Genomic DNA, 21,346 nt, shown 5'->3' on the forward strand with positions numbered 1-21,346 from the left:
TAGGTTTTGTTTGTCAAGAGTTAAAGCTAAGTTGTAGATCTCATGATAAATTCAAGCACAAAGTTCCTTAATCAATCAGTATACTTCCACCATTCTGAAATAAATGTTATATTTCTCTATTTTGTGTGTGAGCTTCTTGATAGAATTGGTACATCTATTTCAAAACAAAGGAAATATCTATTTTGTTTTGCACTCTCTTCGTTATCTTTTGCTCTTCTTAGTTTGACTTTTTTTCTCTTAAGAATATTTTAAATATGAAAAATAAAAGAGGACATGAATATTTCATTTACTAGTTCTTTTTCTAAGAAGAATCTCCTCTAAAATTCCCTTGTATAGAATCACTCACAAAAAGGCACAACAAGCCCCAACTCCTCCCCTCACAAACATTGAAATTTTACTTACACGAAGATTTGAACTTTGATCTCCCATGTGGAAAAAACAACATCGTTATGTTTCTAATTTGTCGCTCATACTACACCCCACTAGAGTACAGACCATACGCTTCTATAAAACTGCCACATATATTGAAGCCTCTAAAACCCTTTGTACTCCTCATCTTATTGTGTGCTTGGATACAACATACAAGAATACTATTTCTAATTTCGGAATTGGATGGCACCAATATTTTAGATGCTCACAGTTTTTTAAAATCTGATTAAATACTCCTTTATGATTAAGAAATAGAGCTCTTGAAACATCTCTTATTAACAAATAAATTAACGCCAAAACTACCTATACTATTACAAAGCAACATCAAGCATCTCAAGAGCAGCTCCAACTCATCTCGTCCCCTCCGAGCCCAACCACCATGTTAAGCTCATTCGCTATGATCGACAATGAGTTCCCCTTTACTATCCCATGGCCGATTCTCGAACGACTTCCCCATCATACTCCGCTTCTCATTCATGGTTCCATCTTCAAGCTTGTACTCTGGAAAGTAGTCCAAAAACGTTTTGCTACCTAGTTCATCAACTCCATTGAATAGGAAGCTTCTAAGCACATTCTGTGAAATAGTTTGTCATTGAAAATAAGGGCTTAAAGAAGTTATACGGAAGGATTCCTAGAGAAAGCAAATAATAGTTGAAGAACCATACTCTGGCTTCTGCTTCTCCGACCAACCTCTTCAGCATTGAATGCCCTGGATCCTATGTTGCAAATGTGATTTGAGTTACTTTGACATGTTAAAGTCCATGCAATAGGTACATACTATGGATTACTTATAACGATAAATTGGTGAACTTCTGCCATAGAAAATGATCCCACAACTATTTTTGGGCCGTTTGGTAGCTGGTAAATTGTAGTATCGGTGATGGCGTATATGTATACTTCTGAAAAGAAAGCCTCAAGCCAATACCATGATAATAGAGCTTATCCTCACATGTGTTTCTGAACCTTTTAATACTACCTCTAAGATGGTAGTACATACATAGTGATCGAAATATATGAATAAGTGGTATTTGAACAAACAATTTAACCTATAAATTCACTACTCTTACCGCCTATCAAACAATCCCTTAAAGTGTGTTTGGTTCGGAGGGAAAAAATTTGAACCGTTTTTTCCTTGGAAAAATGTTTCATCTGTTCGCAATTAGTAGTCATATAGTCTAACCCTCATAATTAAGGGTATGTTGCTTTTGGTTTTGCGAAAAGAACCTTGATATAGTCGTGTCCATTTCACCATATCCTTAACACTTAATTAGAAGAGCCATAGTAGCAAATCCAATCATAAACCATTACTATTTAAGTATGCATGGAATATGTGGGCATTCTTTCCATAAATTAATAAAATAGTTTCTGCGCAACTATGTTTTATTCATGAAGAACATTTTAAGGATCAATCAAAGGCGCAAAACAAAAGCTCAATAGAAGATGATATTAGGTGGAAAACAAAAGGAGAAAAGAAGACAAAAATTCACCTTTTCTGCTCTCCATGTTAAATATTTATGTTGTGCTTCACTATTTAGCATAATTTGACCAGGAGCAGTCTCCTCCACTGCCTGTTCCATTAAGTTAAGCCATGTCTGCAAATGCAACACCACATTTTAAGAATTTTAGTACTGGTATTCTACTGAATAAAATCATTGATTTGGGATATTAAAACCAAAATATATTTTCTACTCTTTCCTCAAAACAAGTTTTTACTATTATTCACCATCTGAAAAGATCTCCATTTTCCAATTTATTATAAGGTACAAGTAACTTTGAAGGTCGGATGACAAAGGAGATCCTGATACATTACTCATCAACACCAAGCGAAAGCACCTACAGTCCCTAGTCTTTTGCTGCATGTATTTTAGAATTCGACTTTCAGCTAAAACATCATCAATTCCACTAAAAGCAAAAACTATGAGAAAACATAGCCAATGATATGAAGTATGAACTACACATGATAAAAAGCTATGGAAAAGACTTGTTATAAGGTGATATGGTGATTTTCTATGATTTCCATTTCTGGCATCAACACAGCGATAGCATTAAGCAAATCAACAAAGAAATAATTGTCTCTTGTGAAATATCAATGCATTTTAATCAAAAGCAAAAGTTGGTATGCACCTTGTAATAATCGCTGAATGCGTCAAATAAAATGTCGTGCTTGTGTTGGCTTGAAGTAAATCTCGTCCAAATTACTATCGGTGAGAAAAATCTTAAAGATTCACCAGTAAGTTTTCCTCCCCAAGGTAAAAGCTGCATATAATCTGAGCTAAAATCAGTGAATTTTAGAATGGGTTAGGCGACGATATGAATGAAGACTTAATTTTGCGAGGTAGGAGAAGTACAAAACTTACTTCAGCATACTTAATGCTGAGAGGCATTAAACTTTTGTAGTACTTCTCTTTGTATTCTCTATTAGTGATGACATCATGCAAAGGATTAAGATCCCTGTTTGTAATCAAGACAAAATACTAAGATATGACAAACATATAATAGAAAAAGGATAAATATAAATACATATGTTCTGAACGTGCTCAAAAGAAACCAAAGCAACAAGAGAATATTAATCAGCGAAGTACCACACAAACATGCACACAAGTGAAGCAACAATGACCACAGTCCACAGAACGGAGTACAACTTACAATACAATAATGTTCATCGATGAGCTGGTGAAAAAGTTGGCACAAAAAATAGGCAAGTCGAAAGCAAATTTTGGGAAGACACCAAAGTCCAACACCTGCAACATAATATTTGACGGTTAAACAGCAAAGATAGATGGTATTCCTAAAATTTACAGAACTTACAAAAAAGGTGTGCATTGTGGAAGTAGTTAAGCCATGAAAGCCAATTATTTGGTTAGCACATTGTAAGTTCAACTTCATTTAAAGTTAATTTGTATCAAGTAGTAACGATGAGCATATTAATCATTGGCTAACCATTATAGATGTTGACCACTATGTGTTTAGAATTACAAGCTCTAGTTAATAAGGTGACTTGATGCAGCCATCATGTTGTAAGAAAAACCAGCCTCACCTCCATGTCTACAGTGAAAATAAAGATTTAATAGTGTACTAGGAGAAATCAAATCAAGAACTATACAGAGAGCTGATCAAGAATGACATCCATTCTTTCTTTTCTTTTTCTTCCCACTCCTGCACAAGGGAGAACTACTTTATTTCAGCAAGAGAGTTTCAAGCAATCCCCATACAGTATGAATGTATGAGGCAGGATTGTATTTCATAATCTAAGAGAAATCCCAAGTTCCCAACAGCAAACTGAAGTCCTATGAGCCAATAACGACAAGTACTTAAAATAAGAGTAACTGTTCCATTTCATAGTCATATACATTTTCTGGAAGCTCCTTCAGTTTCTATGAGGAGCACCTAAGAAACATGCTGAACCAGCATAGCAGCACTGACTTCCTTTTGATCCAATACCGACATATATTCCTGTCCACCCTGATAGTACATCAAAACTGCCAAATGCCCCAAAGATCACAGCTGCAGATAATTTCTCTTTGCATAATTCTTGAAGCCATTTCAAGTTATCAGCAAGACATGCAAAACTTGCTCATAAACTTGATTTTGACCTTTTTCATCCCTCGGATCCAAGAACAAAACCCATTATATTGCTCCTTGACACAACAACCATATTTGCCAAACCATCTTTAGTATCAGCAGCGTTTGACAACAATCGAACTTAATCGTTATCTTATAAGAAAATAAGTCCAACATCCTGTATCATTATGCAGAAGCTGCTAGCAGAAAAATTAATTGGAAATACGCTATTTTATTGTTTTGTGGATGGCACTAACACACAGGATTAAGAACCTTGTCAATTTTAGTGAATATAAATTTTTTTCAGAAATATCTGCCTTCCAAATAAAAAACTTTCAGAAGATGATACATGATCATTAAATCCTACTAGAACATCAGCTTGTTCGAGAAAAAGTTTGCCTTTCAAATAGATTCTGTCAAAATAATGATATATGATCATTAAATCCTAGTAGAACATCATCTTGTTTGAGAAACATTTTCCCTCGGTTGCAATTAAAGGATACATGATAGGTAACCCCTACTAGACATCATCTCATTTGAGGAGCATGTCTTCAGATTAAAAATCCTTCACATATTATGATCAATGTTTGATTTCAGCGGGTGATTTGAATGAGATTCGAACCAAGTCCATTTGGCATAAGGTCATCTAGTTGAAGTTCAGTTGTCCGCTCATTTTGAAAATGATCAACGCACAGTTATATTCATTTTGTGCTACACAAATCAAAATTCCACATACAAAAATGCTTTTTTTAAGGCAATGAACACGAGAGTTCAAGTGACGATGACATCTTAGTGGAAAGAGGTTTACCTATTGAATTGGTAACTGTGTCAAAAAAATGGATGTAGAGTTGGCATACTGACACATTTTGATAAAGTTTTGATGTTCTAAAAGAGCTTGATAACAAATTTTACTCCTGGATATGGCCAACTATAAACATTTATATGTCTAATGGGGGAAAAAGAACAGGAGAAGTACCTGCAGTGAATCACCCCCATCAATGTGCATCGTACGAAGCTGCCTAATCTTAGAAGCTTCAAAAGATAGAAATTTGAGCTCGGATTTCCCATCTATAGCTTGAGTATGGATGAACGTATCCTGTTGAGACTCAAACAATAATTGAATAAAAAGAAATAAAAAAAAAAAAGAAATAGTTAAGATCCAAGAAGTCTATTACAGCAACATAGACGAATCTAGAAAGTAAATGAATGAAATTCATTCAAAAGAAAAAAAAAACGAAAAAGAAAAGAAAGAAGGACACTCCAGCCTCCATGATCCAACACCATGAGAACATATGCATGGAAAAAGATGGTCAGCAGACAAACTGGTGCAACTTTTCTGCCAGGAGGACACACATATGGAATAATTTCATCTGATGCTTGACCTACATTTCTCTGAGATGAATAAATAACTAACCTCAAGGACTCAACTCAAGATATAAATTTAACATTGAAAAATTAAGAATGAAAATTACCATCAACTCAATAGAGACTACAATGAGATACCTCAATACATTTGTATATTACCATTTACTTAACTAATCCCACCTGAACAACACAACAAGCATCTCATATCACCTCCAACTAGAACCACCAACCATTTCAAGACTCGAAATCCAATAACTAAGCCCTCTATACAAAAGGACAACACAGCCAACCGTCAACTATTCCTCACCTTCCTCTTCCCCCTCCCTTTCATCCTCTCCCCTCTATTTCCCTATTCTCTTTATTCTCTAATTTCTTCATCAAGGAAGCAAACAAAGGAATTGAAGTTTGAAAACTTATTTTCTTTGAAAGCAATATTGATTTCAAATGTTTTTGTTAGATCCAACCACAAATAACTTTTCTTGTTGGACTTCTCTGCAATTTAATTGACGAAATTCAAATTTTTTTTATTTGGTGCAAAAAGGACAACATTAAATTAGACTAGTTCTGGCCATCAAAAAGATTCATAAGATGGGATACACCAATGTGTTCAACAATATAAACGTATTAAGTTCCTAATAAAAGATCTAATAGACAGGGGGAAAACAAACGATTTCACTCTCATTTTCTTTGTTTACTCTTTAGCTTATTACTATTGTTTCCTGTGCCACAGAAATGATTTCTTATGAAGTTCATGTTAGCCGACCCCAAATCATTTTGGGACTAAAACTTTGTTGTTCCACAGTGAAAAAGAAAGTCCAGTCCTATAATTTCCTCTTCTATCTTCTGAAAAATGTAAGAAGTTCTTATTTCAAGTGCCTAATTGAGAGACCCAATGAAGTTCATCAAAGAATATATATAATACAGCCATGTCAATGGTTGATCTAAAGGAGATAGCACAGTTTCTCAGAAAAACAACCCAGCATTAAAATGAACATAAACATAAACAGAAACACTTCACAAGTACATTACATTTGAAGCTCTGTGCTTTTCACCTCACCATTAAAAAAAAACTTACTTAAGGAGAACTAAGCTCTAAATAAGAACTACCCAATTCAATATACAACTATTAAGTGGTTCAGATGAGTTTTAACACACCCATCATTACTTTTCTTACATTAAACAATCATGTCACAGTTTTTACATACCATTTGAATTGTTAAAAACTTCACCAGAAATAATTAAAGAATGGGGAATTGAAGAGAAAGCAAGAAAGAACCTGCAAAGGAGAAGATGTGAGATGGGTGCGACGTTTAGTTTCATCCATAGCAAAGTCTATGAATTTTTGGTAATGTAAAGCAGAAACTACTTGTGTTCCCACTTTACTTTTGCAGTCTCTGAATTTGTGGTACTTAGAGCAAGGATTGAGCTTCACCCATGACTTCAAATTTAGAGATTCCATTGAAACTCTGTTGAAGCACTCAATCACCAAATACCAATGTGTCTCTTGTCTCCCTTTGCCCTGAAAATAGTTCTGCTGTCTCTCCTTGTCTTGAAAGTTGCAACGGTGTATCTTATCCACGCCTTATAAAAATAATACTTCTACAAAGAAGGAATGTCTCATTCTCATAATGTACTAGTATAGTAGTATTGCACCCTCCACACGGATACACTTCCATCCGTCTCACAACATGCTTATGTCAGATCTTGTTAGATTCGACTTAATGTGTACTTTTAGATGGAGGATGTGCTCACTTAAAGAAATTTTATAAGATGAGTTACATTAGAATTGATCTTTAAACGTCAAGAATATAAGGTGAAAATTGAAAAGTGATGCCACTATTCTATAAGACTCCACAGAGTTATATTTTTTCTTATTAATTAATAAAAAATTGAAAATATTCTCTCTAAGTATAAATAGTATCAAGTATTTAAGTGAAAAAGATACAAAGAATAGAGGGAGTATTGTTTAGTTTATTGCTTATTTGGATCTTTTCATGATACATTATACTAGGATATGTAATATGAATGTTGATACTCGGTAATCTCGTTCATAAATGTTATAAAATTTTGTTATTTTATAACAATAACAAATAAATAAAGAACACACTACCTGAAATTTTGGTATTTTGAAAAGCAATGTCAAATTAACATACACTACTCTTTTTTTAATTATACTATGTTTTTCGTTCGATGTACTATTCTTGTTAAAAGGAATTTTTTTTTTTTCACAACATATACCAAATTGACACTGATATAAATAGATTACGTTTTATAGCAGTTATAAATTGGGCATTGCTCATAATATACCTCTTTTTTTATTAGTTGTTCCACTTTCATTTTCACATCGGTAAAGACAAAACTTTGACTATTAATATTTTGTAGTAACAAACTTATATGTCCTAGTTTACATTAAATTAGTGTGAACCTAATGCTAGTCCCTAGTCCATGTAATTTATAAAAAAAAGAGTCACTGTGTAAAAAAAACATATAAAAGAGTAGGTATAGATTGTAAAAGGTGATTATGTTAGAAAAAACGTTACTATGTTATAAAATGAGAACTTAATTATGATAAACTAATGTAAGAAGTGGTCATTCTATCAAAAGAAAAATGTCTTCTATGTTAGATAATACTCTCTTTGTCGTTTTTTATCTTTTCTCACTTGAAAATTTTACATTATTAATACTTAGAGAAAATTTTCTCAATTTTTTTGAATTTATTAGAGATAATGTAATCATGTAGGGTTTTGTTTGATTTGTCTCCATTAGTACTTTATTAATATCCAATCGTTATTTTTTTTACTAATATATAATGAAAGATATTCAAGTTCAATGACGTACATTGAAAGACATACAAGAAAATGAGAATGATAAAAAAACAAAGGGGAATGATAGATTACTGTAAGTTAAGATTTTAGAAGATTTTTATAAAGAAAAAATGATCACTATATTTTACGGGCGACTTTGATCCACAATAACACTAATGTAGACCAGGTCCATACGAAACTAGCTCATTATTGCGTTATATTCGTTTTGAAAAATTGTCCTTCTTGCCTTTTGTATTAATTATAATAGTTATGGTTCTCTCTATCCGCTACCTTTTAACTTTTCTAATTGTGTGTCCCATTGTTGTTAAAATTTCGATCCAAATCTTACGATCTTAGAGTACCTCACCGATCCCGATCCTATGTAGGATCTTAATTTTGTAGGATCTTTCAATCCTACCCAACCACAAAAAATCACATGATAGGATCTTAACACGATTTTACGATCCTACGACTCTACGATCCGATCCTACGACTCTACGATCCGATCCTACCGTATAAAAATCCAGAAGTAATTTCACATATTATATTTCTCCTATTAGATTTTGGTCGCATGTTACTTCAATCTTATAGTATTGAAAAACTATCACCATTTGCTAATTAAGAAAAGCATTATTAATATGTGTAAATTTTTAACATGAGATTCTCACTCATATTCTAGTATAATTATCTTTATTTCATCCCGAATTGTAGGATACGATATGATCCCACCGATTCAATTTTACTAACCCCGATCTAAAGTATGATTCCAATCTTGATAACATTGGTGTGTCTAACTCAAAATGGAGGATGTATTGGTTTCTTAGAAGTATAAACCGAGGCATGGTATTTTTTTGTTGTGCTTAAAATTGTAAGCATAATGTGAAATTGGTTATAGTAGCTAAAAAAAAAAAAAAAAAAAGCACGCATCAACCAAAATCAACCATTAGGAAACTAAGGGCATGTTCTCCCTAGCTTATTTTGTTCAGTTCAGTTTAGTTCAGTTCAGTTTAATTCTGTTCAGTTCGGTTGGTTCAGTTCAGATCTGTTCTGTTCATATCTGTTCAGTTCAACTCTTGACAAATACTTTTACTCTCACATATCACTATTCATTTCAGTTCAGTTCATATCAGTTCAGATAAGTTCAGTTCAGTTCAGTTCAGCTGTTTTATACCGAAGAGAACAGGCCCTAAAAGATCTTAAATTTTCCCAAACATTCTCAATATGCATGGATCAGTACTTCATTCGTCTTTTTTCTATTGCAACTTTTTTTATACAGGAAATTCAAAATTAGTTGCAGTATTTCTAAATTTGATCAAGTGCGTGACAAAAGTAAAATTAGCTTGCAACAAGATTTGAACCCATGACATCTTGTTATTATACATGACACAATTGCCATCTCAACCAACTTTTTTTTTTTAAAGGACATCTCAACCAACTTTTTTTTTTAAAAGGACATCTCAACCAACTTTTTTTTTTAAAAGGACATCTCAACCAACTTTTAATAGTGTTTTAAGTGTCCACATTATTATATTGTACCTTTTAAGGGCCTGTTCGTTTCGGCATAAAACAACTGAACTGAATTGAACTGAACTAAATTGAATTAAACTGAACTAAATTGAATTGAACTGAACAGAATTGAATTGAACTGAAATGAATAGTGATATGTGAGATTAAAAGTATTGTCCAGAGTTGAATTGAATTTAACTTAACTGAATTGAATTGAACTGAAAATAAGCTGGGGAGAACAAACCCTAAATGTTGAGTATTCATTAATATATTTCATTGGGAATGGAAAAAAAAAACATATTAAATTCGAAAATATAATACCAACACGGGGCCACGCGCGGATCCAAATACTAGTGAGTTGATTTAAAAAAAACTTTGGCACAAGTATAGTATTGTAAAATTACAAAAAGTTGGAGATGCGGGGGATCGAACCCCGTGCCTCTCGCATGCAAAGCGAGCGCTCTACCATTTGAGCTACATCCCCATTGATAGAAAATATCCAATAACAAATTATAAGTAAATAACAAACAAAAAAGAAGCTATAAAAGTTTCATTGTGTTGAAGAAGAAGCGCAGCATCTTTGTTTTCTTCATCTTCTTTTCCCGCCAATCCGCCATGGAAATCGACGGCGAGAAAATTCTCCAACGCAAGACTTCTCAATACACTAACTTGGTATTTCTCTCACCTCCGTTTTTGCTTCTTAAACTCCAAATGTTGTTTTCTTATCTTTAAAAATTGTTGCAATCTTATAGTATATTATAGTTTGCTGTAACAAAATTCCTTCTTTTTTATATCCAATCTTTTGAATGATTTTGCAGGATGAAGTTTTTATGGTAAAAAATGAGGTTTATAAAGGACAACAATATAGTCAAATTTACTATGCTCGGCTTCATATGTTGAGGACTCTTATTCACTCTCTTCTTCCTCATTGGAAACCCCACATTCCTGGTTTCTTTCTCACTTCAAAGCTTATTTCTTTTTTATTTTTTTAAGATTTTCTTTTTGTAATTTGGGTATGACCCTTTTAGAATTTGCATCGAAATTTCACTTGGGTTTGATTGAATTTTTTATTTTAGTGTAGTTTTTGGATTAATTTGATATATTTTGAATTTCATTTTATTTTGGGAATGCTGTGATTTTTTCTGGAGGGAGGGGGGGGGGGAGTTTGTTGATCTAGTGGTGATTAATTTGTTTCTTTATTACTGTTGTTATGTGGTAATTATTGAAATCAAGTAGGGTTTAGGGTTTTGAAAAGAAAATGTTGGTTTTAGGATTTTTGAGAAAAGAATTTGAGCTGTGTCTTAGAGGTAGTTATGCAGTTATGCTTCCATGAGTGTCTCTAGTTTTCGCAGTCCGCTTTTGAGCTGGATCATCTGCTAATGTGATTGCATCATTGAGGTGTCTATTATTGATTGTTTAAACTTTTGGGAGAAAGGTGCTGCGTCAAGACTCCTATAGTCTCAGTATATTGCTATGTATTAAGGGTTTTTTGTGGTTAGTATTTTACATAATCGATCATTTTGGCTATTGGGCATGATCTCTTTCTAGTATGTCAAAATGTGGATCAATGACTTTCTGGTTTCCTCTTTGTAAGTTCATAGACTATAGCTTGTTGTTTTGTGTTAGCGGCTGGAGATGCCAATTTTTATGCATGTTAATTCGTATTTACTTTTTTTTTTGTTTTGTTAATTTTGTGGTCAAAGTGGAATTGTGTTCTAATTTATCGAACCACAAGTGCTTGAGTGGGGGTATCTCTTAAAGTTTTGAGTACTATTTCTTGTAGTTCGTACAATTCTGGGACTTGAACAAGGCAAGGACTGTATCCTTGTCGGAACAGTCTACAAGCACATGAAACTCAAACCCTGTGTTCTTGATGAATACTCTAAGGAGGTAAGGAGGTTGCTTTGAAATATGTTGTCATATTTGCTTTATGATCTTTATCGTAACAACATCTAACTGATTTTTGGAGACATTGCTTGTTCTAATTTTTTCCTCTCATTTTACTCCCATGTTGAACTTCTATTGGCAATAAGTAGAGGTCTGTGATTCCTCTTGTCAAGCCTCACAATTTCATGCATCCTGATGATCACCTGGTGCTGGAGGATGAAAGTGGGAGAGTTAAGCTTGATGGAACAACACTTTTACCTTCCGCCTATGTTACCGGTATGTTTCTTCATCCTTATTTTCTTGTGATCGAGAACTTGGAAATTAGAAAATATAAAGGACATGTGATAGCACATAGCAGAGAGACAAATTCTATACTAGAATTGATATTAATCTGGTTGGTTTGCCAGAATGTTTCTTGTCTTTGGTGCGACTTTACCCCAGTGGACGTATTACTAAATGAAAGGGGATATTGGTAAAAGTTACTCATGGAAAAAAAAGTATATCGTGCTGGATACTTGCGTAGTCTTTCTCAATTTTTCCCTTTTAACTATCAAAAAATGTTAAGAGTTAGACTTAGACAACAATGCTGCAAATGATAATTGTTTTGAATAATATTATCTGTCAAGTCAAACTTAACTACAGATCTAAGTAAGCCTTCTTTATAAATGATTTCAGTTCTCTACCTGGCCCCCAATAAATGACATGGAAGGTTCTGAATTTCCATTGGTGTTCTAGTTCCACTTATTTGATAAACCATCTAAAATACAATGCATTCATGACTTTTAAGTTGAAGGATGATTATATGTGGGGATGTATTTGGCTGCTTTCATAATATTATGTTGCAATAATTTAAATGGACATTGCTTTCTGCCTGTCTTACCCCAAAAGATAGGAGAGGCCGATTATGATCACTGTCAGTGAGAAAGTTAGACCTGCACATGTTTATGCTGCAACATCTGGTTGGTGGAGGAGAAAATAACATAGCACAAGCTAAAAGAGATGGAAGAAAAGAAAGAAAGGCTGATTTGAAGAGATTGCAACTTGTGAGCGTATAGTAACTGCTTTCATTAACAGAAATGTTCACTGAATAGTGTATAGGCAATGAATCACCTAGTAAAAATAATTCATCAAAATATGCACTAGGATTAATCTGCAATTATAAAGTTCTCATGACAAGTTTGTGGATATTCCTAGATGTGATTGCAATTCCATCATCTATGTGTCTAGTAAATTTCCCTTGTTCTCCCATCTATTATGTTTGGTCACTTGCTAGTAAGTCAGACGTATAAGTTGATTAAGGTGTTTAGCTTGATTTATTATGTTGGTGTCGTTATTGCAGTTCTGAGTTGACATTATAAACTTTGACAGGGATTGTGGCTGCATTCCTTGGAAAAGAAACTGGAGCTGGATCTTTCTTTGTTCAAGATATTCTTGACGCTGGCCTACCACCCCAGATACAGAAGCCTCTGAAGCTTGGTAATGTCACTCTATGTTTTTCAAATCTTTATGTTTAGAAGTTACCAAATAAGTGGGCATCTTATCCTAACGTTCGATGTACATTGCTATTAAGGAAGGGTTATAATCAAATTAATTTTCTTTGGTCTGAGGGTTCCGTGTTGCTGTTCTTATTGGAATAGCTGTTGGGGGGGGGGTCGTTTCTCCTTTTTCCTATATGGTATAAGGAAATGGTTGACTGGGGGTTACATGACTCTTCATCTTTCAGGCTAAATAAAATCTTCCATCAAAATCAATGTGCATAGCCTATGAAGAAATTTGGAATGCCTGTTTTTTGAGAAAGTTGGGATTCTCTTCCTGATTTGTTCGATTCTTGATATAGTCAAAGTAGACTCAGTGGCTGTTTCTAAGGAAGATCGAGGAGGACCGCTGGTGTCTCGACGACTAAGGGAGAAGAAGCAAGTGTCAGCTTCATTGTGCGTTCCGGTTTGGGTATTCTTTTTTTTAATGGATGGACTATCGCGATGGTACAACAACCTTCGCTCTAGTCGACTCTTAGAAATTAGCCTTTTCTGGGACATTGCTTGAGACGGTTATCTCTCATAAGAGTATGTTGTGGACTTCAGAAGCTTGTGAAGCGTTTCCAGATAAAAATGGGCTTAGGAAGCTGGATAGTAATCCTAATATAGTTAATGGGTTTATGCACTAAACAATCTCGGAGATTTTTGTAGAGACATGATCTATGATGTATTTCTAATATACGTCGGACTAATTAGTTACTTCATAGTTTTTTCCCTTGGCTAGGTGAGGGGTTTTCCATATATACGATGTGTTATTGCATGTGTTTCTGTATGATTGTAATTCGAACCATAGATTGTTGATTTTGATGTTCACCTTTTTTCTGTTGTGTGCCTAACTGACAATCTAGCTATTTTGCAACAAGAATCTATGAAGCAAACTTATAAATTATATTCAGGAATTATGCCAGCAGATTATGTCAGCTGCAGAGGCTGCCATCGAAAGCCTTTATAACTTCTTTACAACAAAAAACAGGTTCTTTCTTTTGTTTTCTTTTTCTTATGAAAAGCCAAGTGCCTGAGTCTACCGCTTTGCTTCAATCTGTGGTGCAAGAGGAACCCATGTCTGAGATGAGGTCTCTGAATCTGTATTAAAAGAGAGACACTAATCTTTTGTGTTTGGACCCAATCATTAGTACAACTTCGCTGTACAAATTGTAAGTGTGACCGCAAGGCACTTGTAGGATCAGTCTCTGTTCTTTTCACCTCAAATATACTTATTAGAAGAAAGATAAGTTCAATGGCTCTAATATGTTCAATAAGTTCCAATACTTTCCAATATGTTCAGATTAGTTCCTAACCGATTTTCAATATCTGACTAAAGTAAGTGTTAAAAAGCCAAACAAGCTCCAATTAGTTTAAATTAGTTAAGACTGGACAATTTCGTGTGAATAATCCCTTACTAGAATTATTATAGTACTGTATTCTGCACAATCCTATCAATGTTGACGACCTTGAAGTCAAGACTTTTTTATTAAAGAAGTCGCATGTTGTAGAAATATGTTGCGTTTACTTTGCTTCCCCTATCAAAAATCAGGAATGGTATCGATGAATTTCTTTTCCCCTGGGTTTCCTATTTGCTAGATAAGACAGTTGTATAGAGTCCAGAGATGTTACCATTTGTGCCTCGTGCTATTTTATCCATAAGTCTTTGGTGCTATGCTGGTCACTGTTTTGTGATGAGAGTTAGCTGTATCTGCTGGAGACTTATTCTTTTATTTCTCTCTTCTTATGTCTGAAAGTCTTCCATTTTTTCTGTTTACAGGTGGTGACAAGTACGTGGTCTTTGTATCAGGCTTATGTGTTGGGAATAGCACCTCAAATCCTCTCCAGTTCCAGCTTCTTGTGGATCATATAACTGGCCATTTAGGGGATGAAATGGTCTCACTCTTCTGTACCTTACCCTCCCAGCAATTATCACTGCAGAGTTTACTAATCATTGCTTTCAAAACTTTGTAGGAACAGAGAATCGCTGCAGAAATAGTCCATGTAGTTATTGCTGGAAATTCCTTGGAATTTGCCAGAGAACAATTTAATGGACAGGTAACATATTACTATCTCTCAAAAATTCCCTGCATCACTGTTTCCTGTATATCATGGTTTGATTAGCTCGGAGGCTTGTTGGCTGTTGCTTTCACATTTCTGGGATTATTTGGCATATCCCTGGGTTCAGGAATCAAGTCAGGATCTGCTGGACTGTTTTTTCAGTACTTAGGTCTCCATTAGTATCTTCGGGTTTACGTATTGCTCAGTAGCTTATCTTTTCTTCTTTTGTAGCTTGTACCATCCTTCTTACTAGTTCTATCAGAAGACACATACCAAGACTTCAACAGCATAGTTTCTTGATAATGCTTTCAATGTGATTTTATTCAAAGTGAACCACGCTCTGCTTTTAAGGTTACAAAAATCTGAGCTTAGACGCATAGTCAATTGTCTAACTTAAAGGGGATCTGTTTCTGGTTACAACAGTGTGTAAAGCAGTTATTAAGTTGTTATCTATAATTTCAAATTTGTCTGGACACCCTGGGGGGATTGGGAGGGTAAAGGTGTTTATATGAAAATAAATGACATCTGTTTTGAGATTTTGTCGGCATCTGCAGAACTTGGGATCGAAGGATCAATCTAAGTTGGCTGAGCCATTTCAAGAGCTGGATATCTTTCTGACTCAGGTTCTTACTTATGTTTAATGCGTGAATATATTTCGTTTCTTTGAATATAAATAATGCTGAGGTCAATTTTACGTAGATTGCTGCTGGAGTATCTCTGGATATCATGCCTGGGCCCAATGATCCTGCAAATTTCTCTTTACCACAGCAGGTTTTTCTCCTAGATATGAGAATGAAGCTTGGACTTTCTAGAAGCCTCTGAATTTTTCTTGACATTGATCTTCTTTTCAGCCTTTAAATAGATGTCTCTTTCCTGGGTCTTCAGTTTATAACACCTTCAGGTCTTGTACCAACCCTCATTCCTTCGAGCTTGACGGGATCAGGTAAACGTTTGGCCCTATATTCACTTTCATTAGTTTCCCAAATGGATGTATACCTACCTGTGGGCTACGTTCTTTTAGATTTCTTGGGACATCAGGGCAGAATATTGATGATCTTGAAAAGTATTCAGAAGCTAAAGATAAACTTGAGTTCGTGGAAAGGACGTTGAGATGGAGGCATCTCGCGCCAACTGCACCGAACACTCTAGGTAAAAATGAAACTAGTTCAGTTCCCCCCCCCCCCCTATTTTCCTTTTCTTACGCTGTATATGTTGGGAAGACGGATGCGTTTTATTTTTTAAGAACAATATGCAGTGTACCAGACAACTAAAAGTCTAAAACAACAACAGCTATTTCTAATACAAATATACCGCCTCTTAGATTGGCAGGACAGTATGTAAGAACCCATATAATTATTCAGTGAAGGATCGATATCGTAGTAGTAAAAGTAGAGGTATTTAACCTTTTTCTGAGGTGGAAGAGGTGCACTAGCAATGCTAAAAAATATTTTTACTACTAACATTAGCAATAATAATTGCCAAGGGCCTGAACCTATTGCTGAAATAGTTGCAAAGTCAAGTAATGGGGCCCACAGCATCAGGGTTGCATGAAGTGAAGAACTAAGATAGGTCCTTTTGCTGTGAATTTTTGTGAATAATTGATTAATGATTAGTGTAACTTCGTACTTTACCTTGAACTAGTATCTTTTCATATGCCCAACTCGGAGATAAAGTGGAAGAATTGATACTCCTAGAAAATTCAAATTTGATGCTATCAAAGTGGGGATTTCTTTTCTTGAACAGATAGCTCTATTGCATTGATGTTGCTTTGTTGGTGGAAATTCAAATTTTTGATTATATGTTTCATTTTGGTCTTTCTTCTTTTCTTTTTGGAAATTTTCAGGGTGTTATCCATTTACGGACAGGGATCCTTTTGTACTTGAGAGTTGTCCTCATGTTTACTTTGTTGGGAATCAGGATGTATATGAAAGCCGTCTACTCAAAGGTAATCCTTGAATTGTGTATAATTTTTTTTTCAAATAATACATGAAGCTTTCTCTGTCAGTTGACACTTTTATTTTATATCAGCTTGAGCATATTTTTGCATGCAGGATCAGAAGGCCAAATGGCACGAATTGTTACAATACCTAAATTTTGCGAGACAGGAGTTGCTGTTGTGGTAATACTGAAATCGCGGTGTTACTATAGTAAACTATATAGCAATCACTTTGCAGTTGTTTCAGCAGTTTAATGCGTTTTTCTTCTTTGACAGCTTAATCTGAGAAATCTGGAATGCCACACTCTGAGTTTTGGGACTGAATTCAGCTTGTAATTGTGAATCATGGTTTCAGGTACAATCTGAATGCTTCTGAATCTTGTTTTGTACATCATATGTCCTTAGCATGTGCCTTCAATGCTAGTCCTCGTCCTGAGTCCTGACCCTATCCAGCATCTGAGATTTTGCTTGAATTCTCGATCCATTGAAATTTTAACATAGTTTTAAATGCTTAGACATAGTACAACAAGAAATTGAGAAAATTTGGCTTTGTTCATATTGTTTGTACTTTGTAGCCAGTAGCTACTCGTCCATTTTGACGTATGGCGAGTTCAAATATGTTCTCAGCCTGCCAACTCACATAAGCATATGACCTTGTTAAATCATGGTTTGAGGTTTGAAGAATGTCTGTGGAGCAAAGTTGTTTTACTCTTATGCCCTAAAACACCTGAATGTGAATTTTGTGATTCATCTGGTTTATTCAATTCGACGTGTTACACAACAACCAGGGGCTGAGTTCTCTCTCATTTTTTTTGTGTATAGCAGTTATTATGATCTTATAGCTTCTTCAACCTAAAGAGAGTTGCTGACAGACTATCTTTGAAATTTCAGGTTTTCTTAAACTATATAAGCTGTTGTGAATAGAATTCAGTGACTTCTGCTAACCACATATTTGCCAAGTTTCATTAAATTTCTGCTGAATTTTTCTTGAATCATCTTCATCATATTATCCTTTCATCATCATCTTGACTTTTGTGCCATGAACACTTTCTCCTATGCAACTTCATTTATGTAAGAATTAGCAAATCCCAAAGAGATGCAGACAATTTTTTTTATGTTTGGGCAGGTCAGAAAGTATTTCTCAACTTAGCAGGGCGAAATTTTTGTGGTAGCTGACTAGCTGTATTAGCTTCACTTTTCGGAGTGTAACAAGAGAAGATGAGCCTCATGTCAATATGTTCACTCTGTGTTCGCTTATGTCGAATGGTATGGATCCCTTTCTTTCTGAACATTTATGTAATAGCTTAAGCAACTATTAGGTGCAGCTAGATTATGTATACTACTAGTAAGTAGTCTGTGTAGATGATCTTAGTGTTGTAGCATTCATTGCTCCATGTATCTTAGTTAAGCTCATGTGGAGGAGGCAGTCAAAGATGCTTTCATGACATACATATAAATTTTGTCGTGATACGAGGATTTAACTCAGAATGCATGGGATCTCATTGTCATCGTACTTCTCTACCTCGTTACTTCTGTTTCTTGGAATCGCCAGAAATTTTTGTATCGATTGAAACCACAATAACTTTATAATTGATCCATGTATAAGTTATTTTTATACTGTTTATGTTTTTAAATGGCCATGTTAGAGTCTGACATTTTAAAAGGGAAACTCTTTTTTTAAACATAAAGCGGAAGATATTAAATTAAAGGGAGGGATTAAACCCTCTAATCATCATCCCAGTCCAAGGTACCAAAAGCAAACAGATTATTAAGAGCAATGTCAATGGTGATGGGTTTGATCACCAAATTTCCCTACTTACTCATGTTTTGTTCATTTTATCTTTCCTATTTTTCACTACCCCACTTCAACTTTCTCTCTCCTATTTCTCTTTCCTACTTCAATTGATAATATAATTTACATATTAAAAATAAAAATAAATCATCTTATGATTACTTAAAATAATAATTAACTAGTTATTAGGCCCGGGTGCCCTGGGTAAATAAAAATTTCATTTATTAATATAATACTTTATGATAATAACAATAAATACAACTTAGCCTGATGGTTAAGACTGTAGTATATGTACTTGAGGTCTTGAGATCAAACCCTATACTATGCAATTTCTTAAAAAAATTATTGTACATAAATTACATGAATAAAACTCCCTAGGGGTAGTACTGTAGTGGTCAACACTGCTCTTCAAATGGTATCATGCATACATAATTATTAATTAATTTTAATGAACATGCAAATTTATTTATTTTTAAGGATGCAAGGGATATGTTTAATAACATTAACTAATTACAACACATATTTTTAATTTTGTGGAAACATGGATCATTAAGAGATGTTAGATGAGATGATGATTCTTTGAAAACCCTTATGTAAGGTCAGAGGTTCGAGCCCAGGCTTCAACATATTTAATTTTTAAGATAATGACCACTTGACTTTGCTGGTTAACAGACACGTGGTAAAATTCTAGTGGCAAGAGGAGAGTGCCACGTGGCGCATCGACATTGTTACGCACGCCTTTTAATATATATGTATAGATTAGAAAATATGAGTTTTTTTTTCTTCTTTTTAGGTGAGGAGGAGAAGGTAAAAAATTATAGAGAAAAATTATGTATACATATTTTTAGAGAGAGAAAGATTGAAGAAGTGTTTTTTTTTTTGTTCTGAAATATATCAATATGGATATCATTTTATAGAGGGAAAAAAATGAATTTTGGTATTATTGTTTTTTGAAATAGCGATTTTCTGGGAAATTCCGTGAAAAAATACACAGCAGCCACGTGGCAGCGTGCCATTAGTTGGCTGTGTGTCATTCCTCCCCTTTTCTTCAGTGCATGATGATGAGTTTCTTCACATGATGAACAATGACATATTTTGTCATTTGGTGAACACTTTTATGTCACCAATGGGATCCAAGTTTTTTTTTCAATCCAAAATTTCAGATTTTGGTGATCAAACCAATCACCATTGGCATTACTCTAAGTTAATAACATACTGCATAGTGCATATCATACAAGGAAATTACATAAGTCCAGTAAGAGACATAGACAATCATCCACTTGTGGATGGTCGGGTTGTTGAGCCCATAGCACTGATGTCCATGAGAAATTCATTCATCACATCAACTGGAGGGGTGAAGTAAACATTTCTTTCTTCCTTCATTTCCATCCTAAGTTTAGCCATCCTATGTGCAAGAACATTGACGTCTCTACGCGCGTGAAGGATGGTTACTGTGTCAATTTCCTTCAACAGGTGAACATATTCTGCGAATTACTCTGCCACCACTGGCCTTGTCAATCCCTTTCCAGCTTCCATCAGTGTTTAGCTTGAAAAAATATTCTGCTGGAGGCTTCCAATGCAGCTTGACCAGAGTGGCACTGCTTGAGGGAACATCAGTCTGCATAACATTGTTAGTAGCAACCAAATCCAGCTTAAATCTATTATAAATAGAATTAGCATTGTGCATCAGCCCATCAAAAACTACTTTGTTCCTCATTGTCCAGGTTTGCCATGTAGTACTAGTAACTCCAAAAATAACTCTCCAGCTAGCCTTGTGAGTGAGATTGTAATTCAGCCAAGTCTCCCAAGTTGGCATTTGTAAAAATGAGAAAATAAAAATCACGAGGTTGGGCAAAATCTTTGAAAATCATATTCCATAAAACTTTAGAAGATGAGCAATCCCTAAAGAGGTAAAGATGATCTTCATCTCGAATACCACAACGAGCACAGACAAGATTAAGATCTGGGATTTTATGCTTTAATGAAGAGATGACTGGTAGAATTGAATGCATCAAATTCCAAATTAACATTTGTACTTATAAGGCACCTGAATTTTCCAAATTAGATAAGGAGATGGAAAAATTTGAGGGAAGATGATAGATTCACATCTTTAGTACCTTTATGGTACGCAGATTTAATGTCAAATTCACCATTCTTACTGAATTTCCATTTGATGGAATCCTTAAGATTCGAATACTTGGTTAAGGGAAGCGCACAAATTTTCAAAAGAACATCAATGGGAACAAATGGTTTAATTTTGTTAACATTCCATTGACCATGAAAGATTAAAGTAGAGACTCTCCAACGAGCAATGGAATCAGGAATACGCACTCCATGGAGGCAATATAGGGGGCCAATTCCAATCCAGTCACTAAACTAAAGGGATATGTCCACTCCATAACCAATATTAATGGCTAATCCTTTTTGCAAGATGGGACTGCCTTTCAAAATATCACGCCAAATGGCAGAGGAATTGGGAGAAGGATAG

General features: G+C 34.6%; 2 protein-coding genes and 1 non-coding gene across 5 annotated transcripts; 1 reads left to right on the forward strand and 2 right to left on the reverse strand.

Annotated features, from left to right (window-relative positions):
* Window positions 1-502: 502 nt before the first annotated feature.
* LOC104889193 (phytochromobilin:ferredoxin oxidoreductase, chloroplastic) lies at window positions 503-6,952 on the reverse strand. Its single transcript, XM_010674348.3, has 8 exons — window positions 6,632-6,952; window positions 4,967-5,086; window positions 3,076-3,170; window positions 2,787-2,880; window positions 2,554-2,685; window positions 1,917-2,021; window positions 1,095-1,145; window positions 503-1,003 (listed from the first exon to the last, which is right to left on the reverse strand). Exons 1-8 carry the CDS (start codon window positions 6,812-6,814, stop codon window positions 818-820), a joined length of 966 nt encoding a protein of 321 aa, XP_010672650.2. The 5' UTR covers window positions 6,815-6,952; the 3' UTR covers window positions 503-817.
* A 3,124-nt stretch (window positions 6,953-10,076) lies between these two features.
* On the reverse strand, window positions 10,077-10,149 carry TRNAA-UGC (transfer RNA alanine (anticodon UGC)). The gene has a single exon. It is a non-coding gene; the product is annotated as a tRNA-Ala (tRNA).
* A 38-nt stretch (window positions 10,150-10,187) lies between these two features.
* On the forward strand, window positions 10,188-18,687 carry LOC104889194 (DNA polymerase delta small subunit). Of its 3 annotated transcripts, XR_002039549.2 has the most exons (16): window positions 10,188-10,337; window positions 10,484-10,613; window positions 11,449-11,555; window positions 11,702-11,828; window positions 12,921-13,028; window positions 14,850-14,965; window positions 15,044-15,127; window positions 15,685-15,753; window positions 15,830-15,901; window positions 15,982-16,073; window positions 16,152-16,279; window positions 16,974-17,075; window positions 17,182-17,249; window positions 17,343-17,421; window positions 17,889-17,957; window positions 18,193-18,687. XR_002039549.2 is itself a non-coding variant. In XM_010674349.3 (15 exons), the coding sequence occupies exons 1-14, from the start codon at window positions 10,281-10,283 to the stop codon at window positions 17,400-17,402; spliced, it is 1,320 nt and encodes a 439-aa protein (XP_010672651.2). In that variant the 5' UTR covers window positions 10,188-10,280; the 3' UTR covers window positions 17,403-17,421; window positions 18,193-18,687. The 3 variants fall into 3 exon arrangements, 2 of the variants coding, with proteins under 2 accessions (XP_010672651.2, XP_057249121.1); XM_010674349.3 differs by lacking the exon at window positions 17,889-17,957; XM_057393138.1 differs by lacking the exons at window positions 17,343-17,421; window positions 17,889-17,957; window positions 18,193-18,687 and having other exon boundaries at window positions 17,159-17,249.
* The last annotated feature ends 2,659 nt before the right edge of the window (window positions 18,688-21,346 follow it).

Source organism: Beta vulgaris, chromosome 3 (genome assembly GCF_026745355.1).
Source record: "Beta vulgaris subsp. vulgaris cultivar EL10 chromosome 3, EL10.2, whole genome shotgun sequence".
In the NCBI taxonomy this organism is placed as follows: domain Eukaryota; kingdom Viridiplantae; phylum Streptophyta; class Magnoliopsida; order Caryophyllales; family Amaranthaceae; genus Beta; species Beta vulgaris.

Coding starts and splice junctions, on each gene's coding strand:
- LOC104889193 (XM_010674348.3), bottom strand. CDS start 6,814: ATGGAATCTCTAAATTTGAAGTCATGGGTGAAGCTCAATCCTTGCTCT. Junction 2,022..2,553: donor CATTCAGCGATTATTACAAG/GTGCATACCAAC, acceptor TTGCATTTGCAG/ACATGGCTTAACTTAATGGA. Junction 1,146..1,916: donor TAACATGGAGAGCAGAAAAG/GTGAATTTTTGT, acceptor TTTGCAACATAG/GATCCAGGGCATTCAATGCT.
- LOC104889194 (XM_010674349.3), top strand. CDS start 10,281: ATGGAAATCGACGGCGAGAAAATTCTCCAACGCAAGACTTCTCAATAC. Junction 11,829..12,920: donor ACCTTCCGCCTATGTTACCG/GTATGTTTCTTC, acceptor AAACTTTGACAG/GGATTGTGGCTGCATTCCTT. Junction 16,074..16,151: donor TTCGAGCTTGACGGGATCAG/GTAAACGTTTGG, acceptor ACGTTCTTTTAG/ATTTCTTGGGACATCAGGGC.